This window comes from Python bivittatus, unplaced genomic scaffold (assembly GCF_059951505.1).
Source record: "Python bivittatus isolate LINGU-HERP-01145 unplaced genomic scaffold, Pbiv_v1 ctg000690_np1212, whole genome shotgun sequence".
In the NCBI taxonomy this organism is placed as follows: domain Eukaryota; kingdom Metazoa; phylum Chordata; class Lepidosauria; order Squamata; family Pythonidae; genus Python; species Python bivittatus.
The window spans coordinates 3,327,127-3,341,190 of record NW_028277096.1 but is presented as its reverse complement, the minus strand read 5'-3'; the positions used below and the strand labels follow the sequence as shown (position 1 = coordinate 3,341,190).

Here is a 14,064-nt window from a genome sequence, read left to right as displayed (position 1 = left end):
TTCAATGGAACCTACTAAACCATTTAATGAAAAATCAAAAATAACATTGGCTCATTGAGCTCATGACCTTTATGGTCTAAACACTAATGGTAAGAATATGGGAAACTGATGAGCCTGAACTCTTTTTACAGGAAAGAAAATATGATTCAGTAAATATAATGGAGACATGGTGGGAGAATTCTGATGACTGGAATATAACCACTGAAGAACATAATTTGTTCAAAGGGAAAAGTTATAATAGAAATAAAGGAATATTTGCACTATATGTTAAATCTATACAGAAGTTCAAGTGAATGAACATAGTGGTACTGATGGAATTAAATGCCAGTAAATCTGAAATTTATACCTGGGAAGATTCTAGAGTAGATCATAATTGGGACCATCTTGAAAATAATTAGGTAATTACCAGAGATCAGAGTGGAGTTTTTAGGAATCTGCCATACCTGTACTAAACTTATTGTATCTTTTAAAATTGAGTAAACTATCTTAGTAGATGGTGGGAGTGCCATAGACATAATATATAGTGTGTTGGTTTTGGTAAAACATTTGTCAGAGTAATTCATGATATTGTAAGTAGCAAATGGCCCTTTCCAACTCCATAAATCTATCAGTTATGCCAGTGTTGTCCAAACATGGCCACTTTAAGATGAGTGGACTTCAACTCCCAGAGTTGAAGTCCACTCATCTTAAAGTGGCCAATTTTGGACAACACTGAGTTATGCTTAGGGAACCTCCATGTTCAGAGAGAAAGCACCTCTGATAGGTAGCTGTCAGAATAAGCACCAACTTTTGCTTTCAGGCATTGCTTGTAGGCATCCAGTTCATCCAGAGTAGGAAATAGCTGGGACGACCTTTGATGTGTGTGTGACCCAAGTGTTTTTTTTCTACAGACCTGTTTTCTGTGGAAGGGAGGCGCTAGGACCCAGAAGGTTTTCGGGAAAGATCAAGGCTAGCAAGCTGATTTGAAGGAGACAGCTGCGAGGCAGTGGGGGCGTGGCCCAATAAGTTCGTACACAGCGGGGAGGCGTGGCTTTCGGGAGGGCGGGGTTTGTGTCGTGAGTTCTCCGAAGTGAGAGTCCGGTAACCTGCTTCGGAGTGTTTGGTCGACGGCCCCGGAGAACAATGGCGCAGCGGCGGCTAGTAGTGTTGTTCGACCTGGGCGGCGTCCTGTTTGGTAGCAACACTCAGAGACTTTTCCGAAACCTGGAGAAGACTCTGGGCTTGCCTGGGTGGGTAGTCTAAGCGGGTAGAGGAGGGCGTCGGGACTCTGCCTGCCCGCCCGCTTCTGTTTCTGTGTCTTTTCGTACGTCAACTTCAGAGTTAGCAAATGCGTGTGCTGCGCCCGCCCGCGGTTGTGGTCCAAAACTTAATCTCTGCAAAAGTGCAATTGGCGCTTTCGCTGCTTACTTCGAGGCAGGGAGGAGAGGAAACGCTTTGCCATTGGCGGGAGGCGGCGGACTTGCGCTTGCAAAGAGTTTTCGAGCGTGTTCACTCGAAAGCCCCAAGTGCTGGATCAGGCGCTGGCCATTAAGCTCTGTGTGAGCCTCACGAAAGCCTCTGGGCGGGGGGCGAATTGGGGGGGTGGGGGGGATGGGTAAGGATTTAGGGCCAGCATTTTATCCATTGATATTCAGGATCGAGAGGATCCATGTGTACAGTGCTTCGGGATTTTAAAATAGGTGAAAGAAATTCCAATGCTGTCCTGCAGTTAGGCTTCTCTTATTGCTTAATGTAGGCAAAGGGGTTGTAGTACTGTAATTGTTAATGTGATAGCGTCAGTGAAGTGTGCGGTGCTTTAGCAAGTCCCTGTGTCAGTGAGCTTAGTCTAAACATTGTATGGAAAATGAGAAGGGAACTGAAGGCAAAAGTAAACCAGGAACTAATGCACAATGATTGTACTATACTTAACGTTTCTCATGACATATGGTTCACTCATTTAGGATTTGCACGCTGCTTTTTATTGTAAAAATCTGAAAGCCGCTTACAAAAGCAGAATTGCGAAATAAAAGCAGCCCATTGAAAAGGCAGTTACTGTATATGGGAAGTTACTGCCTGGGGAAGGCCAGTATAAGAGGATTTAATTTAAAAAGTTTAAAGGATGGCAGACTTGGGAGTCTGCAGTACCATAGAGGGGGCTGCATTCCATCGGGCAGGGGCCACTGAAGAGAAGCTCCCTCCCTTGATCATCGTGAAGCACAGGGACAGAAGTTTTTAAATTTTTAAAAGATTTTAAATGTCTGGGATGATGATGATAGTATAAATCAGTGTTTCTTAAACTTTTTGCTCTTCCCACTTTTAAAAATTATGGAGGACCCCAAAAGATCTTGTTTATATGGGTTATATTTATCAATATTTACTGTATTAAAAATTAAAATAGATGCATTTGTAGAAAGTTTATTGAAGCATGTAAAATTAACAATACTAAACCACTAGAAACTAACATAAATAAAATATTTTTCATGAAATATTTTCTAACAAATAAAAAATAAGAATGACATTGTTTTAAATTTTTGCAAATATCCTCAATATCTGGCAAATAATTTTGATTTTGTGGAGCCCTGAGTGGCTCTTGGGGGACCCCAGGGGTCCTTGGACCACACTTTAAGAAAAATGGGTATAGAAGATGCACTTTAAAGTATCTGATGCCTTGTTTTAGAACTTTCTAAGGTAGTCAATAATTACTATTTCTCCAGTATTGATTCCCACAGCTTGCTTTGTTAGCATTGTGGTAATCACTGCAGGTTTTTTAGCATTGCAAAACCATCACATGTTAGTTAAGGTGCTTGGTTAATAACCTCCGTGTACGTGATGCACTAATTGTTGCATTTCCCATGGATATTATTTATAACAGCTCAGTTTGATAGAACATTATTATCCTCATAATGTGTAGGGGCTGAGCCTTCCTTCAAAGAGAGATCTGCCTAAGATGAGATGACACTGGAAATTGGGACTTGAATTTCAGTGACCCTAACCCTAAGTTGGCCTCTTAAGCAGTGTGCTCTACCAGAGCTTACTGTGGGGTTTCTGTAGGTAGAAGGCGCTTTTTACCAAGATGGACTACGAACATCTTTCCTATCCTTTAGAAAAAGTAGGAATAAAGTAAATACACTTTGAAATTATATAATCGTAGGCTGCTTTAAAAAAAAATAGACTGTTCATTCATAGTCAGGCAAAGGCAGGATTTCCCATTCAGAATAGATTCTATTTCAATTGGATTCATCTAAATTCCTTCCAGAGAAATGTATGGTAGCCTTAATAATCCAATACAGGCAATTCAAAGATGTATTTTTCTAGTTTAACGTAAAGGCTGTGATCACAACGACACTAAAGAATTGTATGAACTTGTTCCACATAGAGAGTAGAATCCTCAGAGTAAATTAGTACATTAACTCAATAAATTATTAAAAAGTTGGTCAAAAGGACATAAAATATGTTCATAAATCACATGAAGACTTAAGCAATGTTGACCAACCCATAATTCATTATTGTAATGTGTATTCAAATTTCCCATAATGAGAATCAAAGGCAGTTAAACATTAATGTTCCTCTTTAATGCAAATTAGAGAGATCCAGTTTGGTAAAAATGTGTGCTTACCATTCTAAGAGTTCAGAAATTTTGGGAAGAGGTGGTGATCTCTAAAGGTTGCTAAGTCCATCTATAGTTATGGACTACAAGGGAGCCATCGTCCTTAATGAAAAGTACAAGCACTAGCAGGGGAGAAGAAAAGTATGTTTGCATTCTGCCCTTCTATCCAGGTATTCAGAGGTGGCTTACACTCTTAAAAATCAGTCAGAATATCACATTATTACTTAATATTATGATTAAAGTAAAATTATCTTCAGTTCAAATGTGTGCCTTCCAGTCAGCTTCTTTAGCCCTCTGCAGTTTTCTTGGTAGCATTTTTCAGAAGTGGCTTACCATTGCCTTCTTCCTGGGGTTGAGAAAGTGACTGGCCCAAGATCACCCAGCTAGAACTGAGTGACTAGAGGGACTAGAACTCATAGTCTCTTGGTTTCTAGTCTGACACCTTAACCACTGGCTCTCTCTTACTTGTTGACAAAGAAGAGCAAATGAAGGTGTTGAGAAATAGCTTTTTGGGACCAACCAAAAATATCACAAAAAAATGCAAAGCAGCAATTAGCTGCTCTTGAGGAAAGTTGCAGAGATAAAAATTATGAAGACTTCTGGAGGAATCAAAAGCTATTTTCCTGTTTTATGATATTTTTATTAGAAAAATACTACTCAACTATCATATTGAAGGCAAAAGGAGAAGGGGATGGCAGAGGATGAGATGGTTAGATAGCATCACTGAAGCAATGAGCATGAAACTGAGCAAACTCAGGGAGGCAGTGAAGGACAGGAAGGCCTGGCGCAATATGGTTCATGGGGTCACGAAGAGTCGGACACGGCTTAACGACTGAACAACAAAACTCAACTATCAATTTTGTTTATGTTTTTCTGCCTATACTTGACTGGGAGCATAAGAAGAGACTCCTTTTTTGTATAACAAAAATTGGCATATACTAACCTCTGTGGAACTTGGTTGTTTTCTTGCAAACGTTTTGTTACCCAACTAGGTAACATCCTCAGTGCTAGAATGGAATGGGGTTTGCTCTCTGTTTATATACAGTGGCATGCCCTGCCAGTGTTGGTGGGGTAGGGGGGGGTTCGTTTTATTTTTTCCCCCTCTGGCAATTCCTTGATTAGGGTATTGTTTACTGCTTGCTTGTATGTCTAGTGATAATCTTGGTGTTAATCTCTGCTTATCTGGGTGATGATTGCTAGTGAGGAGATGGTCTGGTCTTTTGTTTTCCTTTTTATTGTCTCTTTTGAATAGTGTATAGATGTCGTTTATCTCTATTCCTTCACATTTTTGGATTTAGCTACACTCCATGGCTGGCTGGGGAATTCTGGCAGTTGAAGTCCACCTGTCTTAAAGTTGCCAAGGTTGAGAAACACTGAACTAGATAGCTGGATTGTGGAAACAATCTGCAGTCTGCCTCCTGAGCCAATCCTTGAGCCAACTATCATGCTATCCAGTACATTTGCTTTTTAAAAATTATATGCTTTTTAGTTTGGGTTGTTTGGTAGTAGATAAAATATACCCAAAACCAGCTAAAGTTAAAACAAAATGTTACAATAGCTTACTTCACTCTTTGTGGACAGAGGTAGATCTTCATGTTATTCTTATAGTCCCTAAATACTTTCCCATCTACCTCTTTGCCCCTTCTCTTTTTGTAATTCCCTATTATTGACTACTCTTTTCTTTTTAAGAAATCACCTTCACAGAAAAAATGAGTATCATGAATTAGCCTGGGTATAATATTTCAATAGTAAATCAGATTGATCTGGTTATCATGGTTGCCATTTTGTGAATAGCAAAACCATTCTCTAGGGAAGTTGTTTTGTAGCATGACATGTTCTTAATATTCCAGATGTGCCTTCCATCCCAAAAATATTTTTTTAATATAATTTTATTAGACTTTACAAATACAAAGATAAAAGACTAATACAAACTAAGGAAAATATAAAAATAAAGAAAAAAAGAGAAGTGTAAAGAGATAGGAAAAAGGAAAGGAAAAAGAAGATTTATAAAAGATGACTTCCCCGTCCCTCCAGAGAAGTATAAACAATGTCAGTAACTTAACACCTTCTCTAGTATTTCAGTAAAAAAAACAAATCTCTTCTTCCCATATATCATCCCTTATCCATAATCAAATTGTAAAAACTCATAATTCAATCCTGATTAGCAAAAGTCTATTAAGAGCTACCAGAAATAGTAACATATGTATTTTAAACTTAATCAAAGAAATCAATTCTGTAACCCAACATATCAGTTTCTCTAAGAAGTAAAGCAAAAGAAATCTCTCCCCCCTTGTAAACAGATCCTTAAAACCTCAGCATTTAGTGTTTTGATCCTGACTGTAATCACTGGGGCTTTTCATATTATAGTCTTCTTCTATATGTCCTTCCCTGTCACCTTGAATAATTTCAAGAGTTTCTCATTCCAGCAATTATTTAATTAGACTCAATTGTCTTCTGTTGGTTTTATCCACCATTCTCTGTTTAATTAATGTTGTATTGATATTAGGTTTTTTTTTTTTCATTGCTTGCTGCATTGGGTGTTTCTTCAGGTGAAGAGATGAAATTGCTATGTCCTCAAATTGATTTGTGTTGTACTGGCAAGGCAAGAGATTAAGGCCTAACTCCAAGACAGTGACTCTTACAGATTCCCCCCCCCCCCCCATAATGTCAGTTTCTGAATAGGAACCAGAAAGCATGAATAAACCTATTATCTCTTTTCTTATTGGACTGAATAAGTCAGTCCATTTCTACATCTGTGTCATCTCGGGACATGCATATGGGAATTTAACACGAAGTTTTTCTCAGACTTGCCTTGCATTTTGCTGATACCCCTGTAACAAGGTCTGCATCAACTGTAGCTTGATACTTAGATGCACGGTGCCCTACTATTGCTGTGAAGACTGAAGCGCAGCTGCTGTGTGCCTTGAAAATAGCCATTGCTCCCTAATGTTGTGCGAATGTGTTTTTCAACTTCCAGAGATTTCTTTCAAAAAGTCATCCAGCATGGTGGCCTGAATGGACCTTTCTCCCAAGGGATGACTGGCCAGATTGGATTAACTCAGGTAAGGGTTAGTTGCTGTTGAGAGACAGCAGACTTCAGGGCAGAACAAGTGGTCTGAAGGCGTAAGCACCACTGCTCCATTTCTGGCATCTCCCTTTACACTAGAGGTCTCTAGGCATCAGGGCTAGGGAATACCACGGAGCAGAAAGAGATGGGTGAGATGAGTCTGGCTCACATTGCTCAGGATACCACAAAAAGTGGGGTAGTCATTATTGTGTCTGATGTACTAAGACAGTGTTGTCCAAACTTGGCCACTTTAAGATGAGTGGACTTCAACTCCCAGAATTCCCCAGCCAGCATGGCTGGCTAGGGAATTCTGGGAGTTGAAGTCCACTCATCTTAAAGTGGCCACGTTTGGACAACACTGTACTAAGAGTTCTGATCTAGTGGGAGGTAGAATTTTTTTCTTCAAAAATCACGCGTGCTGCTGGGAACTTTTTTTACTATGTAGTCCACATCTGTTTAAAACAGATTCACGTTGTATTCAATACACTTCAGGATGATTCAGCTAGATCAGTGTTTCTTAACCTTAACAACTTTAAGATGAGTGGCCTTCAACTCCCAGAATTCCCTTTGATTAAACAACTAGAGCCAGTTTGGTCTAGTGGTTAAGGCACCAGGCTAGAAACCAGGAGATGTTCTAGTCCTGTCTCAGGCATGAAAGCCAGCTGGGTGATTTCGGGCCAGTCACTGTTTCTCAGCCCAAGTCACCTCACAGGGTGGTTGTTGGGAAAATCCCACAACAATCCCAAACCCAGAAAGCATGCCTTCTCTGTCCAGTGCCTGCCCCTGGAATGAGATTCCCTCTGAGATCCATGTGGATCTCACCTTTGTGACATTCCAGAAGCCTTTAAAAACCTGGCTGTTCTCCCAGGTCTTGGGCTGGGGTGAATGGTGGCCCTTGAGAGTTGTGTTTTGTATATATTTTTCTGTGTTATTTGGGCAGATTCCCCATCTTGTTCATTTATTACATATTGTATTTTTTATTTTGTTCTCTGCAGCCAGTCTGGAGTCAGGTAGTGCTTAAACTGAAAAAAAAGAATGAAATAAAATAAAGCCTTATTCAGATATTGGCTTACTTGGCAAAAGGCTCACGGACAACACTCAGCAAAATTAATTTCTTCACTGCAGGCAAAAATGTACATACAGAAATTCTATCCATTGAAATGCATGTAAATCAAAGCCCTTATGTAGTTGATGCCTCAGGGTTTAATATCTAGGCTTTTTACCCCGGTGTTTCTGAATCAGTGGATAATTGGCCATTCTCCCGATGGCCTTGGAAGGCACCTGATCTATGTTGACACAATGGTTGTCTTTCATGTGAGAACAGCTATTTCCTGACTCACCAGCTTCATTTCTTAGAAATGTAGTGTTTAGGACCCATCATATGGGAATTTTCAGGAAGCCCAAACCCGGAACTGCTTTATAGTTTATGACGGTCCTCCATTTCCATTCCTAACATAGTCAATCTTCCATGTTTAATCTGCTTAAAATGAATATCCTTATCACTTTGTCTGTCCTGCTCTGTTTGTATTAGAATAAAACTAGTGATATTTTAATCTCTGTGTTTTAGCTTATTGCTGACTTTGAAAATGATTGCAAGAAAGTTTCTTCTACTTCTGATATCTCCCTCCCTGAAAACTTCTCACTGAGTGAGAGCTTTGATAAAATGATGGCAGGAACTGGCATCAATGCACCCTTCCTGAAGGCTGCCATGCTTCTCAAGAAAAATGGTAAAACTTCCATTATGCAGGGCAGTGGCAGAGTGCCTGCTATATTTATTTCACTTTGTTTTATTTATTGTCAAATAAATTTAATACTTTTTAAACTGGAAAATACCCTATTTCTTTGGGAAGGTAAGCACCCCCTTAGAAGACATGTTCCATTCTCTGCATGAGAATGAAGGGGGAAGAGTGAAATGCCTTTTCTAAGAAGGTGCATGCCCTCTGTGCTTTTTTAAATTTAAGTTTAAAAATAGTTACCATATATACTCAAGGATAAGCCAAGAATTTTAGGTTGCAAAATACTACCTCAAAGATTGTGTTTGCCTTATCCGCGCATGGGTTTATCCATGAGTGTATACGGTATGTTTCATGAGCAACAGGCAAAACTTTTGTTTTTGTTGATTATTTCAGCTGCTTACTTGAGCCTAATCATGTCTGCTTTACCTGTCTTATCCAGGATGCCTATCAAGTTTCAGTTTTGTGGGAGTTTAAAAAAAAATCTCTTGAAACTTGTGATGTATGTAACTAAATCAGGAATTGTCAAATTTCACAGTATCACTTCCCCCTAAAGCAATAAAGAAATAAATATACAACTTACTAACAGATTATAACTTTCATTATTTATTTTTACTAAGGCTTACTTTTATCAGCACTACCAGTTGCTAGGTTATATTTAGTGATTTTGTACCACTCAATAAAATATTTTCCATTTTGAATTTTAAACTAACAAATGAAAGTACTGAAATTCATCAACACATACATGTTTACACAGACACTTGGGTACCCTACTACAAACCATTGCAGAAATCAGCAGCTAGTGGGAAGACATTGACCAGTCATACCAGTGCTGGCATTGATGAATAATTTTGACAGATGGAGACCCATGGGTTTAGCCATCTCTCAAAAGTCAGTTCAGGATTTAATCACCATTTTGTCTGGGCGAGTCTGTTGCAGATTTTCCCAAGTAAAGCAGAGTGAATTTTGACAGTGTTTCTGCTTTATCTATGGAAATCAGCTTTTTAAAAACGTTGTGATCTTCCTCCAAGTTGGTTAAGGCCATGGTCACAACCACTTAATCTCACTCTGCATGTTCCAGCTGAATTTGCATTTATAGCTTCTTGTGTTTCTTAACGGCGTGTAAGATATGAGTTATTCTTGTTATGGAGATTGTACAAAGTCTGTAATCAACTTTTTCATTCCTCCTCATCTATTCAATTTCCTGCCCCTTTTCAGGTTTCAGAATTGCTATCCTGACAAACAACTGGATTGATGATACTCCTAGCAGGCAACACACAGGGTTTGCCTTATGTCTGCTGAGGAGATATTTTGACGTGGTGATTGAGTCATGTCGTATTGGCCTGCAAAAACCAGATCCCAAGATTTATGAGTATGCATTACATGAGCTGAAGGCAACACCTGAAGAGGTTAGTGACCTCTCAATCTTTTCTCTAGCAGATTTCCAGTTTTACGTCTCTGTATCACTCATTACAGATACATCAGCTTGTGTGTAGTAGAGATGGCATGTTCCAAGGTGCTCTATCATGGTCTAGAGATGTTTTATTTTATTTTATTGGGATTCAGTTCTCTCTTGCCAGTGTAGATTCCAGGGGTGAGTTCAGTGAGATTCCAGAGGAACACTCTGAAGCCAATTAAACACTATGCTACTTTCAATATTAATGAGACCTTGGAGATCTGTAATCAGATTTTATTTCTCTTTTTTATTTCTTTGAAAAGTAATTGTGAGGGAGAGAGATTTGACTAGAACGCCACTAAGAGGATAGGCAGTTCCCTATCTCTTCTCTAATACAGGCAACATTGTGATTTGCTCTGTTAAACATTTTAATCAGGGCAAATAGTAATGTGTACAGTAGTGCCTTAAATAAGTGTGATAATGATGGGCTTAACCTCCCCATGCAGCAAATCATAATTCTCCCCCCCCCCATAGCTTAAAACCCTCTGCAAAGAAAATACAGCTGACATATCTCGAGAATTGTCTAGTCTCCCCCCTCACCTTCACATTCTAGTCCTAATGGTTGAGGATATGCTTAAAACTGTGCAGCAGTGGCTATTGATCTTTTGAAAGATAGAGGGATGAATGAATAAGATCCTTTATTTTGAGGCAGGGCAGGCTTCGGTGCATTATTTCATACCTTGTTCTTTCCTGTTCCATAGACTCAGTCTGCATACCGAGTACTTTGTTGCGCAGTTCCACTTCTCTCGTTGCAGCGTGTGGATGGCCTGAATAAAGAATAATATTTTTTGTAGACTATGGGCACTCCACCTGCAGCATCAAGAAAGTGAGAGGCTTGTTAGATATGGCTGCCAAATGTTAGTTCTTTTCATTCAGCTGATGACAGGTCTTGATTCATTCTTCACTCCAGGTTATTTTTCTGGATGACATTGGTGCAAACTTAAAGCCCGCTCAGAAGATGGGGATGACAACTGTCCTTGTGAAAGATGTTGACTCTGCTTTGAAGCAGCTTCAAGATCTGACCGGGGTTCAGGTAAGTGGTTCTTATTATCTTGGCTTTGGTATGAGCAGTTTCTTTGATCTCACATGGGTCTTTTTTTCAAACTTTGCTACAGTGTTGTTTCAAACAAGCAATCCCAGGAAAACAAACATTTAAAGCTTTCTTCAAAGCAAAGACAGGAAGGCCACTATATATTTTTCAGGCAGGAATTCCACAGGTTAGGAATCATTGTTGAAAAAGCCCTTTGGTGAATACCAATTATATTGATTTGGAAAAAGAAGTCAATAATTAGGAGCTCTAAAATGAACTTAAAACTTAAACCAGGTTTATAAAGAGTGGAAATTCTTTCAGATAATCTAGACCCAAAGTATTTAGGGCATTAAAAATCAAAACCAGTTCTCTGAGTTGGACTTGGAAGCAACCAGTGAGGCTGGTACAGTGATGTATAATGAGATCCTATCATATAGCCAAGGGTTGGCCTGGCAATATGAGGCTGTCCAGGCGTCATCAAACTGCAACCGCAATCATCCCTTACTATTGGCCATACCAGCTGGAATGGAGATCAGCAACATTTGGTGGGCCCACATGTTGCCCATCTCATATTTGACTTAGCAAGGTTCAAGCTGATGGATTCTGCACCAAGTGATACCTTGAACCTTCTTCAAAGATAACACCATGTAGAACAGTGTTTCTCAATCTTAGCAACCTTAAGACATGCGGATTTCAATTCCCAGAATTGAATTCTGGGAGTTGAAGCCCACACGTCTTAAAGTTGCCAAGGTTGAGAAACACTGATGTACAGCATGCATGGACATAATTAGTATATTATAAATGAGGGAAGATTACATTTCCTGGATAGAGCCAACTGATTCAGAACTATTTCTCACTGTTGCTTCAGCTGTATTTCCACAGAAAGAATAAATCTGAAGGAAATCCCAGAGTACCAACTTATAGTAAATTGCACTCTAATGATTAAAAACACTTTGATTTAGAGGAGCTCCACATGCCTGAGGTAAATTCTCACAACTGGTGAATATGAGGCCAGAGGAGCAAGGATTTCATATACATTGAGGATAGGAGCAACTGCCACAGCTCTTAGTATGTGACAGAGATAATGTGAATCCTTCCAAGAATTCAAGGATATCTCCATTAAATAGCAGATTCAGAGCAGGAAGAAGAAAGTTGAAGTTTGTTCATCTTTAAGGTGCTACAAGACTTTTTTTGAGTTCTGTTGGAAAGGACCAGCAGAGCGCTCTCTCTCTCTCAACTATTTTTTTCTCTCTTTCTGATGTTCAAGCCTGAACATCATTGTGTATGCAGTTAAAATAACACCATCCAAATGTAGAGAGGAGGTATCAGCTGATTTGGGGAGAACCTTAGGCTTTGAAGAAATGCCACCCCCAAATACTTACAAGGAAAAAGCTACTGAGGGCACAAAAAGTATTGAAATGCTTGATGCTGAAACAGATGCGCATCAGCAGAAGCAGTAGAGTCCACAGCAACAGAGCATCATAGAATATTTAGGCTGAATTCCTCCCAGGATCCAAAGGTTGATGCCCAGATGCTAACTGGCATATTTGAGTGGCCTAGGCACTGGCAAGGCCAAGCAGGCCAGAGGTGGGCACTTTTAAAACAGCTCAGGAACAATCAAGTGATCTATGCACTGGCATTTCGAAGGCTTGGTCGCTGAAGGTCCCCACCAGAGGTACATTAGAGCATCATCTGCCGCCCCCAGCCTTCTGGACAGTCTAGAACAGTAGCTGTGGCCTTCTAGGAAAGATAAACTTAACCCTACACCCCACACCTTGTTGTCAACAGACCAGTTAAGTGATAGAGGGGGTAACATTGGGGAGGAAAGGCTAAGTCTAGCTTTGAGAGTCCAGATTAAAAAAGGACCTGAATCAAAGTGGTCTGAAAGTATAGGAATTTTGAACTGTAGAATATAGAAAGAGAGCTTGGAAACCCTTGAACTGTAAATAAATAATAGAAACCATAAATAAATAATGTAAGTAATAATAGAAAATATGAATGAGAAAAAGCAATAAAAATAGATTTTAGAAATAAGGAAAGAAAAATGAAATATTTCTTTTACTGATAACATTTTTATTTTTTTGTAATTTTATTTTCTTCATCCCATTTAAAAGGGAATTTTGGGCTTCCTTGCCTCTGATTGGTACCATCTTACTGGCTAAGCCTACAGTATATGAAATTAGAATAGGAAAGGCTATCGTCATTGTATCCTGTTTTAGGGCTTTCTAAGAACATCATGCTGGCTAGAAAAGGAAACAGGATATTGGACCAGTTAGTCTTTGGCCCAGTCCATCTGATTCCACTATAAACCTGAAGTGACCTTCAGCCATTTGAATTACTTGATGTCTTAAAATAAGCATATACTGTAACCAACTTCAATATTTATTTATTTATTTATTTATTTATTTATTTATTTATTTATTTCAGTTATTTATATATGTACGGGTAAGTTCCTAGACTGATAAACATTCAGGAGATGGTTATCTAAACAGCCAGCTGCAAGCTTTTCATTACCAGTAAAAAAGACTTGGTCCCTTGACTTATCATGGGAAAGGCTGTTAGAAACTAAAGAAGTCTTGCCCTAACGGATTAGGGGATAACTTGTTTCTAAACGTGGAATAGATCAGTTGCTTCATTCCTTTCATCTCAATAAAGCTTTGTAAAGAAGACCCTGAAAATTGTGCTTAGAAATAATTACTTCTGGATTGAGGCAGCGGCCAGAGCCTAACCATATTCCTCCTTTCAGGATCACAATGCTCCCCAAATGGCTTGCAAGCAATATAAACAATCGTAAATAAATTATAATAAGCTTTTCTGAAAAATAAAAGTTCTAGGATCCTTCCCATAGGGCTGTGTCAGACAATAGCTAGAGTTGCCGGCAAGCAGGAGGAAGAGGAGGGAAGAATCTACCTAGACAATTTCTGGGGTGGCTGTTGCTTGTCTGCTTCTGTCTCTTTTCTGGGGTCATTCTCACAGGACAGTCGTTGGTAATTGTACATGTAGCTAAGAACTATGGAACCTGCTATAATTTCCCCTGCCTGATAGCTGGTTCTGTGTAGCTCACAAGCCTCTGTTGCTACTCCAGTTATTATCGTAATTGGTCTCCAAGTTAAATATGACCACAATGGTTGAACCTGGGAAGAAGTTAATGGCAAGACATTCTGCAGGTGGGAACGAGATGCTGCCCAGGAC

The 14,064-nt window shown here is 39.3% G+C and overlaps 1 protein-coding gene across 2 annotated transcripts in view; it reads left to right on the top strand.

Annotated features, from left to right (window-relative positions):
• Positions 1-1,048: 1,048 nt before the first annotated feature.
• The window catches only part of EPHX2 (epoxide hydrolase 2), a 62,850-nt gene continuing 49,834 nt past the window's right edge, over positions 1,049-14,064 (top strand). For both annotated transcript variants that reach the window (XR_015798231.1, XM_088152569.1), the window contains exons 1-5: positions 1,049-1,229; positions 6,564-6,648; positions 8,221-8,380; positions 9,605-9,795; positions 10,753-10,875. Coding sequence is in view for 1 of the 2 variants with exons in the window: in XM_088152569.1 (XP_088008695.1) it covers positions 1,123-1,229; positions 6,564-6,648; positions 8,221-8,380; positions 9,605-9,795; positions 10,753-10,875 (666 nt within the window). In the remaining variant the exon portion in view is untranslated. The remainder of the gene's footprint in view (positions 1,230-6,563; positions 6,649-8,220; positions 8,381-9,604; positions 9,796-10,752; positions 10,876-14,064) is intronic.